Below are 17,404 nucleotides of genomic sequence, written 5' to 3' on the forward strand. Positions count from 1 at the left end.
CTATTAGCTTCTCTTTCTGTTTTTGGAGCCTGATAGATGTGTGTTTCTCTGGCCATCCCCAAGACCCCCTTGTTTTGAATGGAGAGTTTCCGAGGAGTTCTTCCCATCTTACCAGATCAATAGATCACAATGTGTACGACCCAAAGACTGCAAAGCTGTGGGTCCATTATCTTTGGTGAGTGGGGTCACAAGAGGGGAACGTGGCACACAGCACCTGGAATAATCATTGGAGCACTATAGTACTTTATTTGTTTGGAGCACTTAACACAATATTAGATGTTTTCTTATTATTCATTATTTTATTATACATTGAGTGTGTTATACTTGAAGCACTTCAGCACTTTATATATATATATATATATATATATATATATATATATATATACACTTTTTGAGCACTTAGGCACATTATATAAGCATATGTATTTTATCTCTGCAAGCGCTGTTTACATGTACTTTTATATTCCGGGGTTGTAGCACTCTGTGGACAGCTGCTGCAGGTTTATTTATTATTTTCTGTTACTTAGTGCAAGTATTTATGTTTTAACTGTTCAACCCTATATGAATGCCCATGGTTTTGGAATGTGATGTCTGGTTATGTCTTTTAGGTGCCCACAAACTTTCGTCATATCTTGTATGAGCCTCCAGCCTTTCAGGGACTATAGGTTTTGGCACACCCTTCTGGCCTCCGACTCGGATGTATATAGCAGGCTGCATAAGCTTATCCTCCTAGACTCTTCCCATTCGCTGGTTTTGTGCTTTTACTCATAATAAATAGATTGAACTAGGATTACAAATTTGTCATATGTCACTTGCATTACAGGGATATTAAGTCCACATTTTCTCCCAGTGTTTTGTAAGCTGACTGTGAAATGGGGTTAAATCCTAAGGGATACTAATGAGAGCGCTACATGATATTAATCCAGCTTCACAGCAAAATTAGTATTAGTATTTTCTGCCATTTCAACAAAGACTATACAAATTATATTATTGTCATTATTAATAATATAAATAATAATAGTGATATTTTGTTATCTAATAGTATCCGAAAGGGTATCTAAAACCACAAACTATTTGTTTTTAGTATGTTTGGTATCGTGCTTTAAAGCGGAAGTAAACTCTACGATTTAACAGGAATATAACTGTCACATTGGTTGTGTTCTTAACCAAACTGTCAAACCATCCAATGGTTGATGTCATAACTGATCACACCACCATGGCAGTTGAAGTTTAAACAGAGGCCAAGATGGCAGCTTCCTTGGCTGAAAATGATAGGAGGGTTTACTTTCACTTTGAGCAAAATGGCTTGCTTTATGCTTTATGAATCTGTTACAAAGTTCCTTTAACATAACATATTTTCTTTCACAGAAAATTAATATCGATAATATTAGTGACACCAAAAGCATCTCAGACTGCAGGAGTTTGAAATCCATAGCTCGTTCCCTGTCTACAAAAAGTGCAGTCAACCATGAGAATTCCAACGTGGCTGTTTACGAGGTAACCAGAATCTTATATTGGGTTGTCAGTACACCTTTTAGGCCATGTGATACTTTTTTGGCAGCGAAGGGTGTGCTGTTTTGTGTTCTATAGGAGTGCACACATTTAGTTCCTAATAAAACCTTTTGAATGGTGTGTGACACAGAACAAAGAGGACCACAGAAACGTACTGGGCATTTCTTTGATGCTCACTGTTTTCGCTCTTATTTCCTTATTGTCTGCTATAAGGCTGAAACCATCAACCAGAAAGCATCTAAGATGTTTCTGAATACTTGGTTACAATTTCATCATTGTTCTCTGTCACATTTTGACATCTATTATCCAAGGGCATTGCTAGGATTGTAACTGACCTATGGTAAAGAAGGACACCTGACAATACATTATATGGCAAAAAATCGGTGAACACATGACCATCACACCTAATATATGACCAAAAGTATGTGTACACTCCTCTAAATTATTGAGTTAAAGACATAGTATGATGCATTTGGTGTGGAGAAACTTGAGTGGCCTGTACAGAGCCCTGACCTCAACTCTACTAAACACCTTTGGCCTCTTCTAATCCAACATCGGTAAATCTGGGTGGGACGGGTGGAGTTTAAAGTTTTAGGGCGAACCCATTACTTTGCCCTGCACAAGTCTATTCTGAATCTATAACACCAGTGTTGATGTATAATGAATGTTTCCACACTTCCTCCTAGTGGCAACCAAAACAAATTGTATACAGCTTTGGACCACAATAGTTATTTTGTAGCTTCCCATTTTAAGCAGCATATTATCAGATTGAACCCCCTTGAAGTGAAACTGTACTCCATTTTATGCTTTTAAAACTCAAAGTCTCTCCCGGCTCGAAGTTTAGTTGATTCAACATAATGTTGCTGAAAATCGAGCCATGTATGGCAGCCTTAAAGTCATTGTAAAGTCTCATTTTTTTTCCTATAAAAATAACAAACATGTTATACTTACCTGCCCTGTTGCATTGGATTTGCACAGAGCAGCCCTGATCCTCCTCTTCTCGGGTTCCTCTTCTGTGCTCCTGGCCCCTCCCTCCTTTTCAGTACCCCCACAGCAAGCAGCTTGCTGGGGGGCACCCGAGCTGCATCACAGCTCCCTGTGGCCATTCAGACATGGAGCCCCGACCCGGCCCTGCCCCCTCTCTCCGCTGATTGTCTAGATGACTTTGACTGACACCAGGGCCAGTCAATGGCGCTGTTGCTGTGTCTCAGCCAATCAGGAGGGAGAATTGCGTGAGAGAGAGACCTCAGGTAAGTGTTAGGGGGGCTGAGAGGGGCTCCTACACAAAGAAGGCTTTTTATCTTACTGCATAGAATGCAGTAAGATAAAAAACCTCCTGACTTTACAACCACTTTAAGGCACTGTAATTGAACAATGCTACAGTATGGCAATTAGCAGAAGTCAGGCCAAGTCAGCCCCCAGTAACCCCATAAAACAAAACCAGAGAGAGGCACAAAATAGGCTTTCTGGGTTATTAAAGTTTATAGCAGGCACCCTGTGATGTCCACTTTTGGCAGCACTTTTTTACAAATGTCAATAATACAAAAAGAGTGGTCATATGCAGTGTCTTCCTCCAGATATTATGCTTAAGAAGCTCAATGTTTTTTTCAATGTTGGACTTTAAATATGAGTACATTTTAACATTAAAATTATTGCCTATAGAATGTTGAAAAATATGACTATATATATATATAAAAGTTTGCCGGTTATTTGAACAGATTCAGAAGGTGTGCATGTGGGGGAAGAAGAATGGAGGTCAGTTGCGGTGGTGAGAGTGGGAGGGGTTTGACTTTTAAGGTGCATTTCTTAGGGGGTTTTAGGCATGGTGGTGAGAAGAGGGGGTGCAGGTACAGTGCTGATGGAAAGGTGTGCTTGACAGTGGTGGTGGTGGTGTGTTGTAGTCATGTTGGTGGATTTTTACCTCCATGGAAGCCACAGAAGACGCAAGGTAGGGAGTTGGAGTGAACTGATTGGGCCATAAATTAGAAAGATACTTCCCATTGTAACACAAACTCACCTGCAACAAGGATTACTTTGAATATGCTTCTGCTGGGTATGGCCATTATGGATGGCGCTGCTCTACTTGTAAAATGTCAGTGCTACCGTGCATGTGTTGCATTTTTGGCTTAAGCAAAAAATACCTAGTGCATGTGTGCTAGCGGCACAATGGTAAAAACACTACACTATCCCCATCCTGCCAAATATCAGCTGAGAAAGAGGGTGGCAATGTTGCTAAGTTGCTCTGGATATTGGGTTTAGTCAAAGCTTACTCCCAGTATACACTGCACAAATATGCTGCAATCCTTGTTCCCACAAAATACATATTTGGTCATGATGATCGTCTGCTGTATGATGCTGGCTTGTCAAGTCAAGGTACATCTTATGTACTTTCTGCTACTCTTTTTTCAGTAACGAGGTGGAATACAGGAGATGTCCATCATATTTTACTGATTAATCAGCTTTAAGCCTTAACTTTTCTGATTTTGCCTTTTGGAAAAGTCCTAATTACTTGTTTTATATGCCGAGATGTAGCATTTTTCTAAATTCCCTTTTTTTATTTTCTGACCTGTTATTTTTAGCCAGCTTAGCTATGTGCTGGCTAGTGTCCTCTAAGCACAGTGTATTATCTCAGTCACATGCTGTGTTAAACTTGCTTCAGAAGGGTGTGCTTAAAAAAACATTCTGTGTTAAAGTGATATGAAAGCTTTAATTATTTTAGCAAAATCTACTTCTGGGATATCCTGTTTTTTTTTTATGAATAAAACTTGTCCTTTCAACCTTCATGCACCCTTCCCCCCTCCCCTGATTTCTGTTTCAGGGTTTACTTACCCTACAGGGTCCTACAGAGCCATCCTTGCATGTGTGCTTCGGTCCAGGACTAGAGCTGACTCTATAACTAGAGCCAATGCTGTGTCAACTCACACACATAGCCCTAAAACCTTCAAACAGCAAGCCATTCCCCTGCTCCCCCCACCAGTGCTAGGATAAGATCATCCAGCGCTCCAGGGCAAAGATGCCAAACTGCCCCCCCCTTCCCATCCCATAGGGTTAAAAGTGATATGAATGTCACTGTTGCTACTCCTGTCAGCCTTGTAACAGAAGCAACTGGCACCTGCAATGAACCATTGTGCCCAGGGCAGCCGCCTCTCCTGCCCATCCCTCATCCCTGCCCTGCCCACCTTCCCCCTCCAAGCTGCTGGCACCTTCATTGTTAATCATGATCTGCTACAGAATGCGTGCTCTCCCCGACAGAAATTTCGGGGGGAGCTGCACTGAGGGACTTGGAGCTGGCAGTGAAGATTTAAAAAGTAGGTGCATGGGCACATTTAATAACTAAATAATGTACTGAGGAGTGTTTGACTAATAGATTAGAATATATTTGTTTAAAAAAAAAAACATTTAATACTATTTTAAGAATGTTTAATATCTGGCCAATCAGCAGGCTTTGGGGGGCCTGCTGATGCAAGCTGGGAAAGCTATTAAATATTTGAGTCACTTCCTAGCACAAGGTCTACCTCCAGGGTTTTACTCTGATGGGGATTGTCCAAGTGCCTAAGAACCAGGGATCTCCCCTCCTGGAGGAAACCTTGAAGATATTGGTCCCTATAGAGTGCTATTGTTGGGCCTTGAGGAAGCAGACTTCAGTTGTCCCCCAGATGAAGGTGCTTAGTGTCTAAGTGAGCTGTAAATCAATACAGTAACCTTTCCACATTCCTGCCTTGAATTCTATGGCTGAGGTACCACAAGAACCTACGTTTTATAGCTGTCTTAAACTTTAAGTGTCAACAAGTATAGCCCTGTGAGAGCCTGAGTCAGAAGGTTTAAAAGACTTTCAGAATGTCAAGGACTGTGTTTTAAGCAGAACCTACATGTGTCCAGTGCAACCCTCACCACTCCTATTTCTCCATACACGATAAATCTTTTAAAATCTAAAGCAAAGTGACTAGTGCCCATCATTCTAAACATCTAGAACAGCCATTCTCAACCAGGATTCAATGGTCAACAACATAGGAGGAATTTTTCCCACTGACACTGATTAATTAGTTTAGGCAGGGTTTCCTCAAGACCTGAAAATTATTTCAAGGGTTCCTCTGGGGTAGAGGTTGAGAAAAGCTGATCTAAAGACGAGAACTTTACCCTGATGCTGCGAACACACGGACGGACATTCCGACGGGAAATGTTTGATGTGAGCTTGTTGTCGGAAAGTCCGACTGTGTGTATGCTCCATCGAACATTTGCTGTCAGAATTTCCACCCACAAATGTTTGAGAGCAGGTTCTCAAATTTTCTGCCAACTTCACTTTGTTGTCGGAAAGTCCGATTGTGTGTACACAAGTCCGTCGCACAAAAGTTCACGCATGCTCGGAATCAAGCAGAAGGAGCCGCACTGGCTATTGAACTTCCTTTTTTCTCGGCTCATCGTACGTCTTGTACGTCACCGCGTTCTCACGTTCAGAATTTTGGGCCAACATTTGTGTGACCGTGTGTATGCAAGACAAATTTGAGCCAATATCCTTCGGAAAAAAATCCACGGTTTTGTTGGCGGAAAGTCAGATCGTGTGTACGGGGCATGAGAGGAATGTGCCTGGGACTTTTCTTGCCAAGTAAGCGAGTCTGGTCAAATTCCTTTACTACTGTGTCTGCTTGGCTACCAATAGCGCTACAGATACAAAGTTGACTATTTCACCTAAATGTCACATTTACGAGTAAGTTCAAGATGGTGGAGCAAGGTAGCCTTCAAGGTACAACATTGCACATTCTCTGGCTGCAAATGTTAGATATGTGACAGCAATGTATTAATATTGTGAAATTATTTTACAGGGAGACTGGGTGTGGCTGAAGAAATTTGAGCCAGGGCCCTACCACGAGTTGCGTCAGAGCACGACCAGCACACTGCGGAAAGTAAGGACTACACTATTCTGTCATTTTATATAATAGGATAATAATGTGTGCTTCCTACATAAAGTAGAGCTACAGCCAACCCAACTGCAAGTGTTAAAGCTAAATTCCGAGAGGAGCAAATATTGTGTAAATACAAGAATCATGTGTAGTCTTCCTTCAATCTTGGTGTGTGAAGAGAAATGCCACTCCCAGGACTGCCACACCTGGATAATGCTCCCGCCCTACTCAACCTCCAGGTGCTGGCTCTGCACTAGAACGTGAAAAAGTAAAAAGATCCTGGACAGCGGCACTCAATGAAAAAAAGGCATCCTTATTAGGCAAAAAAAAAATAAAATCCAAGATACAGTCACATCAGAGGCAAATGACAGAGGAAAAATAGCTAACGCGTTTCACATCAACTGATGCTTACTCATAGCTATGAGTAAGCCTAAAAGTTTTGCCTAATAAAGATGCCTTTTTTCATTCCGTGTGGCTGTCTTCAATCCTGGTGTGATTTGTGTTTTTCTCCCAAATCTGTGCAGTAATCCAGTGTGAGACTTTCCCTCTGTGCAGGAGCTTCCTGTAATACAGACCGCTCACTGCTGCTTTCTCTCCTTGTGCAGCATGACTGGTCTTGTCCCCGCCCCTTCCTGTTTTTTCCTGTCTAGGACTCCTATGCAGTTCTCTCCGCAGCCGTCCCGGAGCTGTGTGAACCGGCTCCATAGAGAGCCGGTCACAGTCTCCCAACATGCAACTGGACTAGAAGGGAAAGTCTCCAATGGAACACCTGTTTCAGTGATAGCCATCTAAAAAGGCATTAGAGAGATATCCTTTCACTTCCTCTTGTGTGTTTAGGGTAGGAAATCAAGGGAGCTCAACTCAATTGAACGCAAAAAAAAAAAACTGACAGGGTTTTTAACAATTCCGTACTTACTTTAAAATGATAAAAAAATGTTTTGGCTTTAGAAATATTTCATCTTGAAGCTTGTTTTAACCCACTTTACAGAATACAGAACCTTATTCCCTTTTTCATTGGTTAAACAGTCCTGTGCTTTAGTAAAGAGGAAGGTCCTTCCCATGCATGTTGAAAAATGGAAAGCAAATTTCTCAACTGGGAACTACTGCCATCAAACCTGGAGCGAAGGGTAGGAGGAAATGCTTCCCTCCTGCAGTCTGCTGGTGACTTGATCCCTGTCCTCCTTACCCTCATGTCCTCTAACGCATTTTGCAGGCTTGTTGTGTTTAGGTGCTCACCTGCACCATCTGTTAGCAGACAGTCATCACCACGGCATGGCTGGCATATATAGGGCACTGGTTTTAATTCTGGATCAGAGCTGGAAACAATTAGGCAAACTATATTTCTGAATTTAGCGTGCCATTAACCAGCTGTTTTTGCACTGTTTCCAGATGAAGGATCTGAGAAATGAGAACGTTAACCCTTTTCTGGGCTTTTTCTCTGACTGTGGAATCTTTGCCATTGTGACGGAGCATTGTTCTAGAGGAAGTTTGGAGGATCTGCTCAGAAACGACGATGTCAAATTAGACTGGATGTTTAAATCTTCACTGCTTCTAGATTTGATCAAGGTAATTACTGCACCGAACTCACTCCACATCGCTATGACTTAGGTAGCACTGAAAGGCCACCCCAACTTCTGGAACCAAGACCAAGTTTTAGAGAGTCAGTGGGCTTGATTTACTAAAGGCAAATCCACTTTGCACTACAAGTGCAATGCAAGTGCACTTGGAAGTGCAGTCGCTGTATATCTGAGGGGAAGATCTGAAATGAGGGGAAGCTCTGCTGATTTTATCATCCAATCATGTGCAAGCAAAAATGCTGTTTTTTATTTTCCTTGCATGTCCCCCTCAGATCTACAGCGACTGCACTTCCAAGTGCACTTGTAGTGCAAAGTGGATTTGCCTTTAGTAAATAAGCCTCCCCATGTATATTCTCCCAGCACAGTGACACCCCACATTTTAAATGTCCACTGGAAGATGGGAATGAATGAGATATCTCTGTATATGGTACTTAGAAAAGAGCTTGTGTTGCAAATATTTAAAATAACATGACCTACTGCGCTCGCACCCTTCTTAATGTGAGAAAATGTAAAAGGGGAGTGGGTATGGCGCTGATCTTGTGTGTTCCCCTTTAAATCAAAAAAGGTGTTTGGTGCTCTGCACTTTCACATGTATTAGCACATTATTTGTGGTGAGAAAGTAAATACCGTATTTTTCGCTCCATAAGACGCACCTGACCATAAGACGCACCTAGGTTTTAGAGGAGGAAAACAAAAAATATTCTGAACCAAATGACTGCAAGTCCTGCTGGGGGGCAGGCTGCTGACTTGTGGGTCCTGCTGGCTGCTGGCCTGTAGGTCCTGATGGGAGCTGGCCGTGGCCAGCTCCCAGCAGGACCCACAGTGTTGAGGGCTATTTTGAGGGTCCTGGGTGGACACTGGGGCAGAGTAAATTGGGTGTATGGGGGGGGATAGATGGGATGTGGGGGTAAGCTGGCCCTGGGGGTGTCAGAATCTCTCACCTAAGTGATAGCAGCTGCTAGTGCCAGCTCTGCGGCAGTTCCTTACACAGCCTCCTCCAGTCCTGGGGGGGGGGGATACTTCTGTCCTGAGGCCAAGCAAAGTTGCAGCCCAAGCCAGTCACATTGGTCTCAAGTCCCGACTCCCTGGCATGCTCAGCCTCCAAGATCCTGGGATTTGTAGTTCCCTGACTGTGCTGAGCTGCTGCTCCACCCACCGGGAGCTTGAGCGTGTGTGGAGTGGACTACAACTCCCAGAATGCAACAGCGTCAGCTAGTTGTCTGGTCAATATTCGCTCCATAAGACGCACAGACATTTCCCCTTATTTCTTTGGGGGGGAGGGGAAGTGCGTCTTATGTCGCAAAAAATACGATATGTGATCTATTATTGAAATTACAAATTTTTAAACATTAAACTATTTTATAATATGTACAAACAATTAAATTCCCAACATATTCAATTATAAAATAAAGTGACAAGTGCTTGGAACTAGTAAACATTGAACTCTGTGGTGGTAGATATAACCACCCAATCTGTAAACCATCAAATCCCGGTGAGAATAATAGACATAAAAAAATATTGGAAAGAAAGGTTTTCAAAATAAAGTGACAGGTGCTCTATAATCGTACTTGTAACACATCCAGTACAGGTGCTCCACTCTGTGCTCCTCTTATGCTATTGCACTCAAAGGGGTATATATCGCTTTTACAGCTAATCTGCTGTATAACAGGATCCAGATCCATGGGTAAATTCCTTTCCTTTCTCCTTTAACCAGTTTGCCCCTTCTCCTCAGTAATATGTGGAAAGAAATTATATCCTATAGAGTGATACCATTTTTTGTTTTTTATTCCATTAAACAAACAGAAATGCACTTACATTACGTGTTCAGTGTTTGATAAGCATGATGAATCATCGGTTGTTAAGGACGCGGCGACTGGCTTCCTGGTCTGCTCCTTAACAACCACGTATTCTTTACACAGAATTCGAATCGGTTGATCATTTTTCGGCCGATCCGAGTTAGAATCGTTTTTAAAAATGTGGAATTCGTTAGAAAATTAATAAACGCAGCAAAACTAAACAAAATAAATTTAGAAATAAATTAAAGAAACCAAATTAGTAACATAAGGAATCTATCCGAAACTGAACAATTGTTTCCATTCTGCACATGTCTACTTATCACTTCCTGTGAGATGAACTGAATGTTATCTCCCTTCTGTAAATTACTAATCTACACACCCCCTATGTAATGGAGATGAAAAAAGGCAGACATGTTTGAAGTCCCCCCTGGGTGTCAGCCATGCCTTCCTCTATAGAAACAGTGGAGTGAGTTAGTGTAGCTACCCTAGTACAGCAAGTGTATTACTGGCAGGATTAGCAGGTACAAATTATGGAAAATAGCCTGAAAAAAAGAAAATGAATGCAACCACCACACCTAAGGACTGAAAATGCAATATATTACATTTTTTCTTGGGTTTAGATACACTTTAAAGTAAACTTGTGGCTAACCTGGGCAACAAAAAGAGAAGGTGATGCTGCTATTCAGTTACTCATTTGGAGTTAGAGAGTGTGGCTCCATTATTTCTTGTGGCTTAGGTTATCCTCGGAGGCCATTTAAAGCATCTATCTATCTATGTGTAAGTATTCCACGCAGGTTCAGGTAAGGTTTGCTGGATGTCCCTGTGTATGCCTTAAGTTTACTCCAACACCATGAAAGCTACTGTGTATAGGGAATGTGTGGGGCTGTGTATATCTCTGAGGTCCATGGTCTTTGGGTACCTCCAAGTGAGGCTTTATTCATTTATCATATCTCATTTCTTTCTTCCAATGTTGGCACAGGGTATGCGATATTTACACCATCGTGACTTTCAACATGGACGCCTAAAATCCCGCAATTGTGTGGTTGATGGGAGATTTGTCTTGAAGATCACTGATTACGGTTATAATGAAATTGTGGAGTCCCAGAAAGCTCCACGGCAGACTTCTCGTCCTGGAGGTGAGACAAAAATACACAATAAAAAATGATATGGAAAGATTGTTGTTTATGATTAACACTTTCACCCCTGAGTCAAAAGAACTTTCCCCGTGTATCGGTGGTTCCTTAAACCGCAGTCCAGATATGGAACTTGGCCCTTAGTTTCTCCCACTGACACCAATGATCGGGTGCTGTTCTTCCCACTGACATCAGCTAAGGGGCTCTATTCCTCCCACTGACGGGACAGTATTCCTCTCATTGACACTAATGATGGGATACTATCCCACCAACAGATAACAATGGTGGGACACTACTTTTCCCACTGACACCAACAATGGGACACTATATCTCCCACTGACACCAACAATGAGACACTATATCTCCCACTGACACCAACAATGAGACACTATATCTCCCACTGACACCAACAATGAGACACTATTTCTCCCACTGACACCAACAATGGGACACTATTTCTCCCACTGACACCAATAATGGAACATTATCCCTGATAGCAAGCAATTGTGCTGCAAGTTTGAAAATTACTTGCTAATTTATTGCTAGACTTGCCAGGCTTCAAAAATTTGTTGCACAATTGCAGCAAGTCCGCATTGCATGACTCCAGATCCACTTTCTTGGCAAACATTCTGCAAGGCTGCTGCAAGTTCTGGTTCAGTTATGTTGTGCAATAGTCATCCCACCACAGGGGTCACTGTGGCTGAATTTTCATGCTGTAGACTTGCAGAGCTCTTGCTGTAGACTCACCACTTTGCTCTTGCTAAGGACTTACCATGCAAATTTGCTACAAAGTGGAAAAGTGTCAACTAGAAATTGGGCTTCAAGTGCTCCGCAATTGTACAACTTGCCAGTGAAAATGTGCAGCAAGTTAACAGACTTACAATTCAACACTACCACAAATTTGTGGCAAGGTTGTGGCTTGCTATCTGGGATCCCTCCCACTCCAACTGATACCAACAAGTATACCAACTGTTTCCTTCCAGTAAAATCCATGATGGCTATTTTGTACACCCACTGGCCACTATCAGCCTCCCCCCGAGGTTTGAAACACAGCTTACTGTCCCTTTGTTTTAAGACCCCCTGCCCTATAGAGTCCCAGGTCTACTTACTCTAAACCTAAGCACTGTAAAATACTCTCTGTGGTCTTCAGTAGTTGGTGATGGTCAGTTTGATTACTTTTTCACTTTCTGCCCCAGTAACAAGGATAATGTCATGAACTTGGTGTGACCAGACTGTGTGGACTGCACAGAGATAACATGCGTTTGCATGTAAATGAAATAAATAATATTTATTAAAATAAGTGATAACTCAGAAAATACAGATAGTGCAAACCAACACAACAACCCCACTACAAACAACAATATATATATAGCAAGGGACAATACCGAAATGACAGATGTCAGCCAGGCCAGGGTCATACACAGCAGGTCAGCAGGAACAAGGGATATACCAGAGACATACACGTTAGCCAAGCCAAGGTCATACACAGGAGATCAGCAACTGAACAAGGGCAGGTAGGGAAAGGGAGATAATGGATGGGATAGGATACAGGCTCAGGAACAGGTTCAGGGTCCGATACAGGTTTACAGGATGACAGGTTCAGGATACAGGTTCAGGATACAGGTTCAGGGTGCAAGGAAGAAAGATACCAAGGCAAGCCTATGAGGGCTTGCCGGGTATTTATAAGGCTGTGGTAATTGACCTCATGTCACAGCTGATCGCAGAGTGTGCTGTTTGCTCCACACTGCCGGAGCGCACCCGCTGGTGGACACCGGTACTACGGCCCAAGGATGCAACAGTGCCACCAGTAGGAGAGACCTCTTACTGCAGGTCCCAGGTGTTGGAAGACACCCGCTGGTGGACACTGGTACTGCGATCCAAGAGGCCGATAGCGCCACCAACGGGTAAACCCTCTCATGACAGTACCCCCCCTAAAGGAGCGGCCTCCGGACGCTCTAACAAGGTGCAATTGTCCAAAGTTCATGGCCTCCGACCGAATAGATGAGGGCACATCAGGCTGGGCATCGGGTACATCAAACTGGACAGTGGGTACATCTGAGAAGACAGCGGGCACATCCGAGCAGGCAGCGGGCACATCCGAGATGACAGCGGGCACATCCGAGATGACAACGGGCAGGAACATACCAAGCTGGGCAGCGGGCACTTCGAGCTGGGCAGCAGGCGTATCAGGCTGGGCAGCAGGCACGGGCACTTCGAGCTTGGCAGCAGGCACTTTGAGCTGGGCAGCAGGCACATCAGGCTGAGCAGCGGGCATGGGCACTTCGAGCTGGGCAGCAGGCACATCAGGCTGGGCAGCAGGCATGGGCACTTCAAGCTGGGCAGCAGGCACATCAGGCTGGGCAGCGAGCATGGGCACTTCGAGCTTGGCAATAGGCACATCAGGTTGGGCAGCGGGCATGGGCACTTCGAGCTGGGCAGCAGGCACATCAGGCTATGCAGCAGGCATGGGCACTTCGAGCTGGGCAGCAGGCACATCAGGCTGGGCAGCAGGCATGGGCACTTCGAGCTGGGCAGCAGGCGCATCAGGCTCGGCAGCGGGCACGGGCACTTCAAGCTTGGCAGCAGGCACTTCGAGCTGGGCAGCAGGCACATCAGACTGGTAGGTAGGCATCAAGATATCAGGCTGGAAGGCAAGCTTCAAGACATCAGGCTGGAAGGCTGGCACATCAAACTGGGAAGCTGGCACGTCAGACTGGGAAGCTGGCACGTCAAACTGGGAAGCTGGCACATCAGGCTGGGAAGCTGGAACATCAGGCTGGGAAGCTGGAACATCAGGCTGGGAAGCTGGAACATCAGACTGGGAAGCTGGAACATCAGGCTGGGAAGCTGGAACATCAGGCTGGGAAGCTGGAACATCAGGCTGGGAAGCTGGAACATCAGGCTGGGAAGCTGGAACATCAGGCTGGGAAGCTGGCACAACAAACTGGGAAGCTGGCAAATCAAACTGGGAAGCTGGCACATCAAACTGGGAAGCTGGCACATCAAACTGGGAAGCTGGCACATCAAGCTGGGAAGCTGGCACATCAAACTGGGAAGCTGGCACATCAAGCTGGGAAGCTGGCACATCAGACTGAGAAGCTGGCACATCAGACTGAGAGGCAAAGACCTCAAGCTGGAAGGCAGAGACATCTGGCTGGAAGGCAGGCTTCGGGACATCAGACTGGGAGGCAGGCACATCAGACTGGAAAGTGGGAGCAGGTTGGGTTACTGGCAAGATGGTGTGGGTCGGGAAGAATTTTCGTTTCTTTTTTGGTTTAGCCCGTGCAGTTTTGTATGTAGGTGCAGGGCTGTAAGAAAAGAAAGTAGCTGGATCGAAGGAAGACCAAGGAATTGTAGCTAGAGAAGGGTTTTGTGGGACTGTTACAGGTGGAGGAGAAGAGACAGGTGGATTGAAGGCAGGATAGGTGCGACACTTGGAGACTGGGTGGTAGTATTTGGTAGGGAGCTGATTAAACTGGGTTGTAGCTGAGGTTGCCATAGGCGACGGGGAGATAGATTTTTTGGAAGGCAGATGATTAATGGCAGGGCTGGAATATTGTGGCTTAGCTAAAGACAGGAGATCTGACCATGCCTGCAGCACAGGTTGAACAAACGCTGATTCACACACAGCCTGACTAACCAGAGATTGTACTGAATAAATGCAATCGGATATCACCTGCTGGGAACAAGCGGAATAATGTTCATCAAAGAAAGCCGGATCATCCTCTAACAACCATACCAGGGATTCAACCTGGTCACAACCGAAAGGAGGGGAGAAATCGTCACTACCTTCGGGAATGCATGACAAGGCCGACTCTGCACACAACTGGATCAAAGGCTGAACATCCTCAAATAACGCATGACCCCGATCTACTAGTAAATGGGCTGTTTGGATCGTTTCCAGCAGTTGGTCACGGGTCCAGTCTTTAAGAGTCTGACGGCAATATTCACTATCCTCTGCCGCCAGCAGAGAATAATAGCCAATTTCATCAAAGTCCATCTTTTGCGCGCCCACCGTAACAGGACGGTTTCTCAGTGCAGCCACGTCTGGTCAGGGATGGCCTTGGTATACTGTCATGAACTTGGTGTGACCAGACTGTGTGGACTGCACAGAGATAACATGCGTTTGCATGTAAATGAAATAAATAATATTTATTAAAATAAGTGATAACTCAGAAAATACAGATAGTGCAAACCAACACAACAACCCCACTACAAACAACAATATATATATAGCAAGGGACAATACCGAAATGACAGATGTCAGCCAGGCCAGGGTCATACACAGCAGGTCAGCAGGAACAAGGGATATACCAGAGACATACACGTTAGCCAAGCCAAGGTCATACACAGGAGATCAGCAATTTAACAAGGGCAGGAGGGAAAGGGAGATAATGGATGGGATAGGATACAGGCTCAGGAACAGGTTCAGGGTCCGATACAGGTTTACAGGATAACAGGTTCAGGATACAGGTTCAGGATACAGGTTCAGGATACAGGTTCAGGATACAGGTTCAGGGTGCAAGGAAGAAAGATACCAAGGCAAGCCTATGAGGGCTTGCCGGGTATTTATAAGGCTGTGGTAATTGACCTCATGTCACAGCTGATCGTAGAGTGTGCTGTTTGCTCCACACTGCCGGAGTGCACCCGCTGGTGGACACCGGTACTACGGCCCAAGGATGCAACAGTGCCACCAGCAGGAGAGACCTCTTACTGCAGGTCCCAGGTGTTGGAAGACACCCGCTGGTGGACACTGGTACTGCGATCCAAGAGGCCGATAGCGCCACCAACGGGTAAACCCTCTCATGACAGATAATTAGAAGAGAAAATCTCTTCAGTGGGGACACAGACCACAATAATACCCTACCAAGGGTTTTAACCCTTCTCTACTTAGTCTGAAACTAAAAAAAAAAGCTTTGGCTTCACTGATGAGGAAAGAAGGTTAATTAGGAATTTCCAAAAAACTAATTTCCAAGCAAGTACATGGCAGGTGATAATCACATTGCTCCAACATTTATTAGCTGGAACATCCCTTGGGCAGCAAAGGTGCCAGTATAGGGAATTTTTCTCATGCCTCCTCTAGAGGGTACCACGAGAGGAAACATTTCCACCTTATCTAATGGAAGGAAAGTCCATACCCATAGGGAAAATACATGAGAAAAGCTGATCCCATGAGCAACCACAAAACATTAAGGCCAATTATTCATCCTTAAAAACATTGGTTCCAGCACCAGGTGTTTTTTCAGTGTGATTTGTCAATAATTGTGCATTTGGTAGTTATCAGTAAAGTAGATTTCCAGAGATCATGAACTTGCTGATTTTTTCTTTTTTTTTTTATTGTTGGAGCATCGATCATCTTACACCTAGCACCACTGACACGTTTCATCCCTACATAGCCCAATTCTAGCCCAGACTTTTCTTTGTTTTGTTTTGAATAGAGTCGGTAAGGGTTAGAACCCCGTCAAGTTTTCATCGCGGTCTCACTGGTCTGTGTTTCCATAAAACTAAACTAAACACCTTTGTTAGTACAATGGGGAAGGCTTAGACTGGGGTATATAATTACTCATGGAGGTCCAGTGAGTAAAAATGTACTCCCAGTAGAGGTCTGAATTTCATGTTTTTGCTACCAATCAGAATCTTCACCCCCCCCCCCCCCCCCAGGATATTATTAAGCGCATTTTGTTTGAAACACATTATCCAGGCTGCTGCTACCCTGTATACTGGATCTGTGATGTCTGTATTTTGTGGATTTTATTATTAAAAGTTTGAAATTTTCCTTAAGATTTGAGTGCGGTCAACTTTCTTTTGCATTCATTTGGATTGTTCGGCCACAGACTGGACTAGCACCCTGTGATTCAGAAAGGGGATTATACACCTAGTCTCACCTGTAGCGATGTTTGCTTTTCTACCCCCACCCCGCCTTTACATCACAGTCCCCTCTTTATGTCAGTGTCCTCAGTCCCCTCTTCACATCATAGCACCCCCTTCACTTTACAGCCAATCCCTCCTCCTTTACACCGCAGCCCCCCCCCCCCCCCCCTACATCACAGTCTCTTTTCCAGTGGTGGCTGGTGCTCTATATTTTTGGGGAGGGGGGGCAGCAAACAAACCCGCCCCACTCACTCGCACCGCATCCGCCACCCCCCTTGTGGGAGACGGACAGGAAGGCGGCGGCAATCATTGGCCTTACCTTAGGAGCTTGCTCTGCTGGTCCAGTTTCTGGTTTCAGTGTGGCCCCTTAGCTTGTGTGGTCCCACTGGAGTCACCTTGTGCACACTCCTGAGGAAGCCTCCATGTTGGCGTGACGATTCCTTCTGCGACTACATCCACAGGCAGCGCGAGATTGCAAGCTTGCGGAGGGAAGAAAAGATGTTCTAGATCTTCTCCTCCCGACTGAACAGGAAGTGGGTCCTGAAAACCAACTGGCCAGGAGTCCTAAGACTCCCTGGCCAATCGGGTATCAGGAGCCATGTCCTGATTGGCCGGGA

At 44.6% G+C, this 17,404-nt stretch overlaps 1 protein-coding gene across 2 annotated transcripts in view; it reads left to right on the forward strand.

The window, feature by feature from the left end:
* The window catches only part of LOC141126853 (retinal guanylyl cyclase 2-like), a 211,856-nt gene that overhangs the window by 126,861 nt on the left and 67,591 nt on the right, over positions 1-17,404 (forward strand). For both annotated transcript variants that reach the window (XM_073612862.1, XM_073612863.1), the window contains exons 7-10: positions 1,369-1,497; positions 6,333-6,413; positions 7,800-7,976; positions 10,763-10,919. In XM_073612862.1, coding sequence (XP_073468963.1) covers positions 1,369-1,497; positions 6,333-6,413; positions 7,800-7,976; positions 10,763-10,919 — 544 coding nt within the window. The remainder of the gene's footprint in view (positions 1-1,368; positions 1,498-6,332; positions 6,414-7,799; positions 7,977-10,762; positions 10,920-17,404) is intronic.

This window comes from Aquarana catesbeiana, linkage group LG02, assembly GCF_042186555.1.
Source record: "Aquarana catesbeiana isolate 2022-GZ linkage group LG02, ASM4218655v1, whole genome shotgun sequence".
Taxonomy (NCBI): Eukaryota; Metazoa; Chordata; class Amphibia; order Anura; family Ranidae; genus Aquarana; species Aquarana catesbeiana.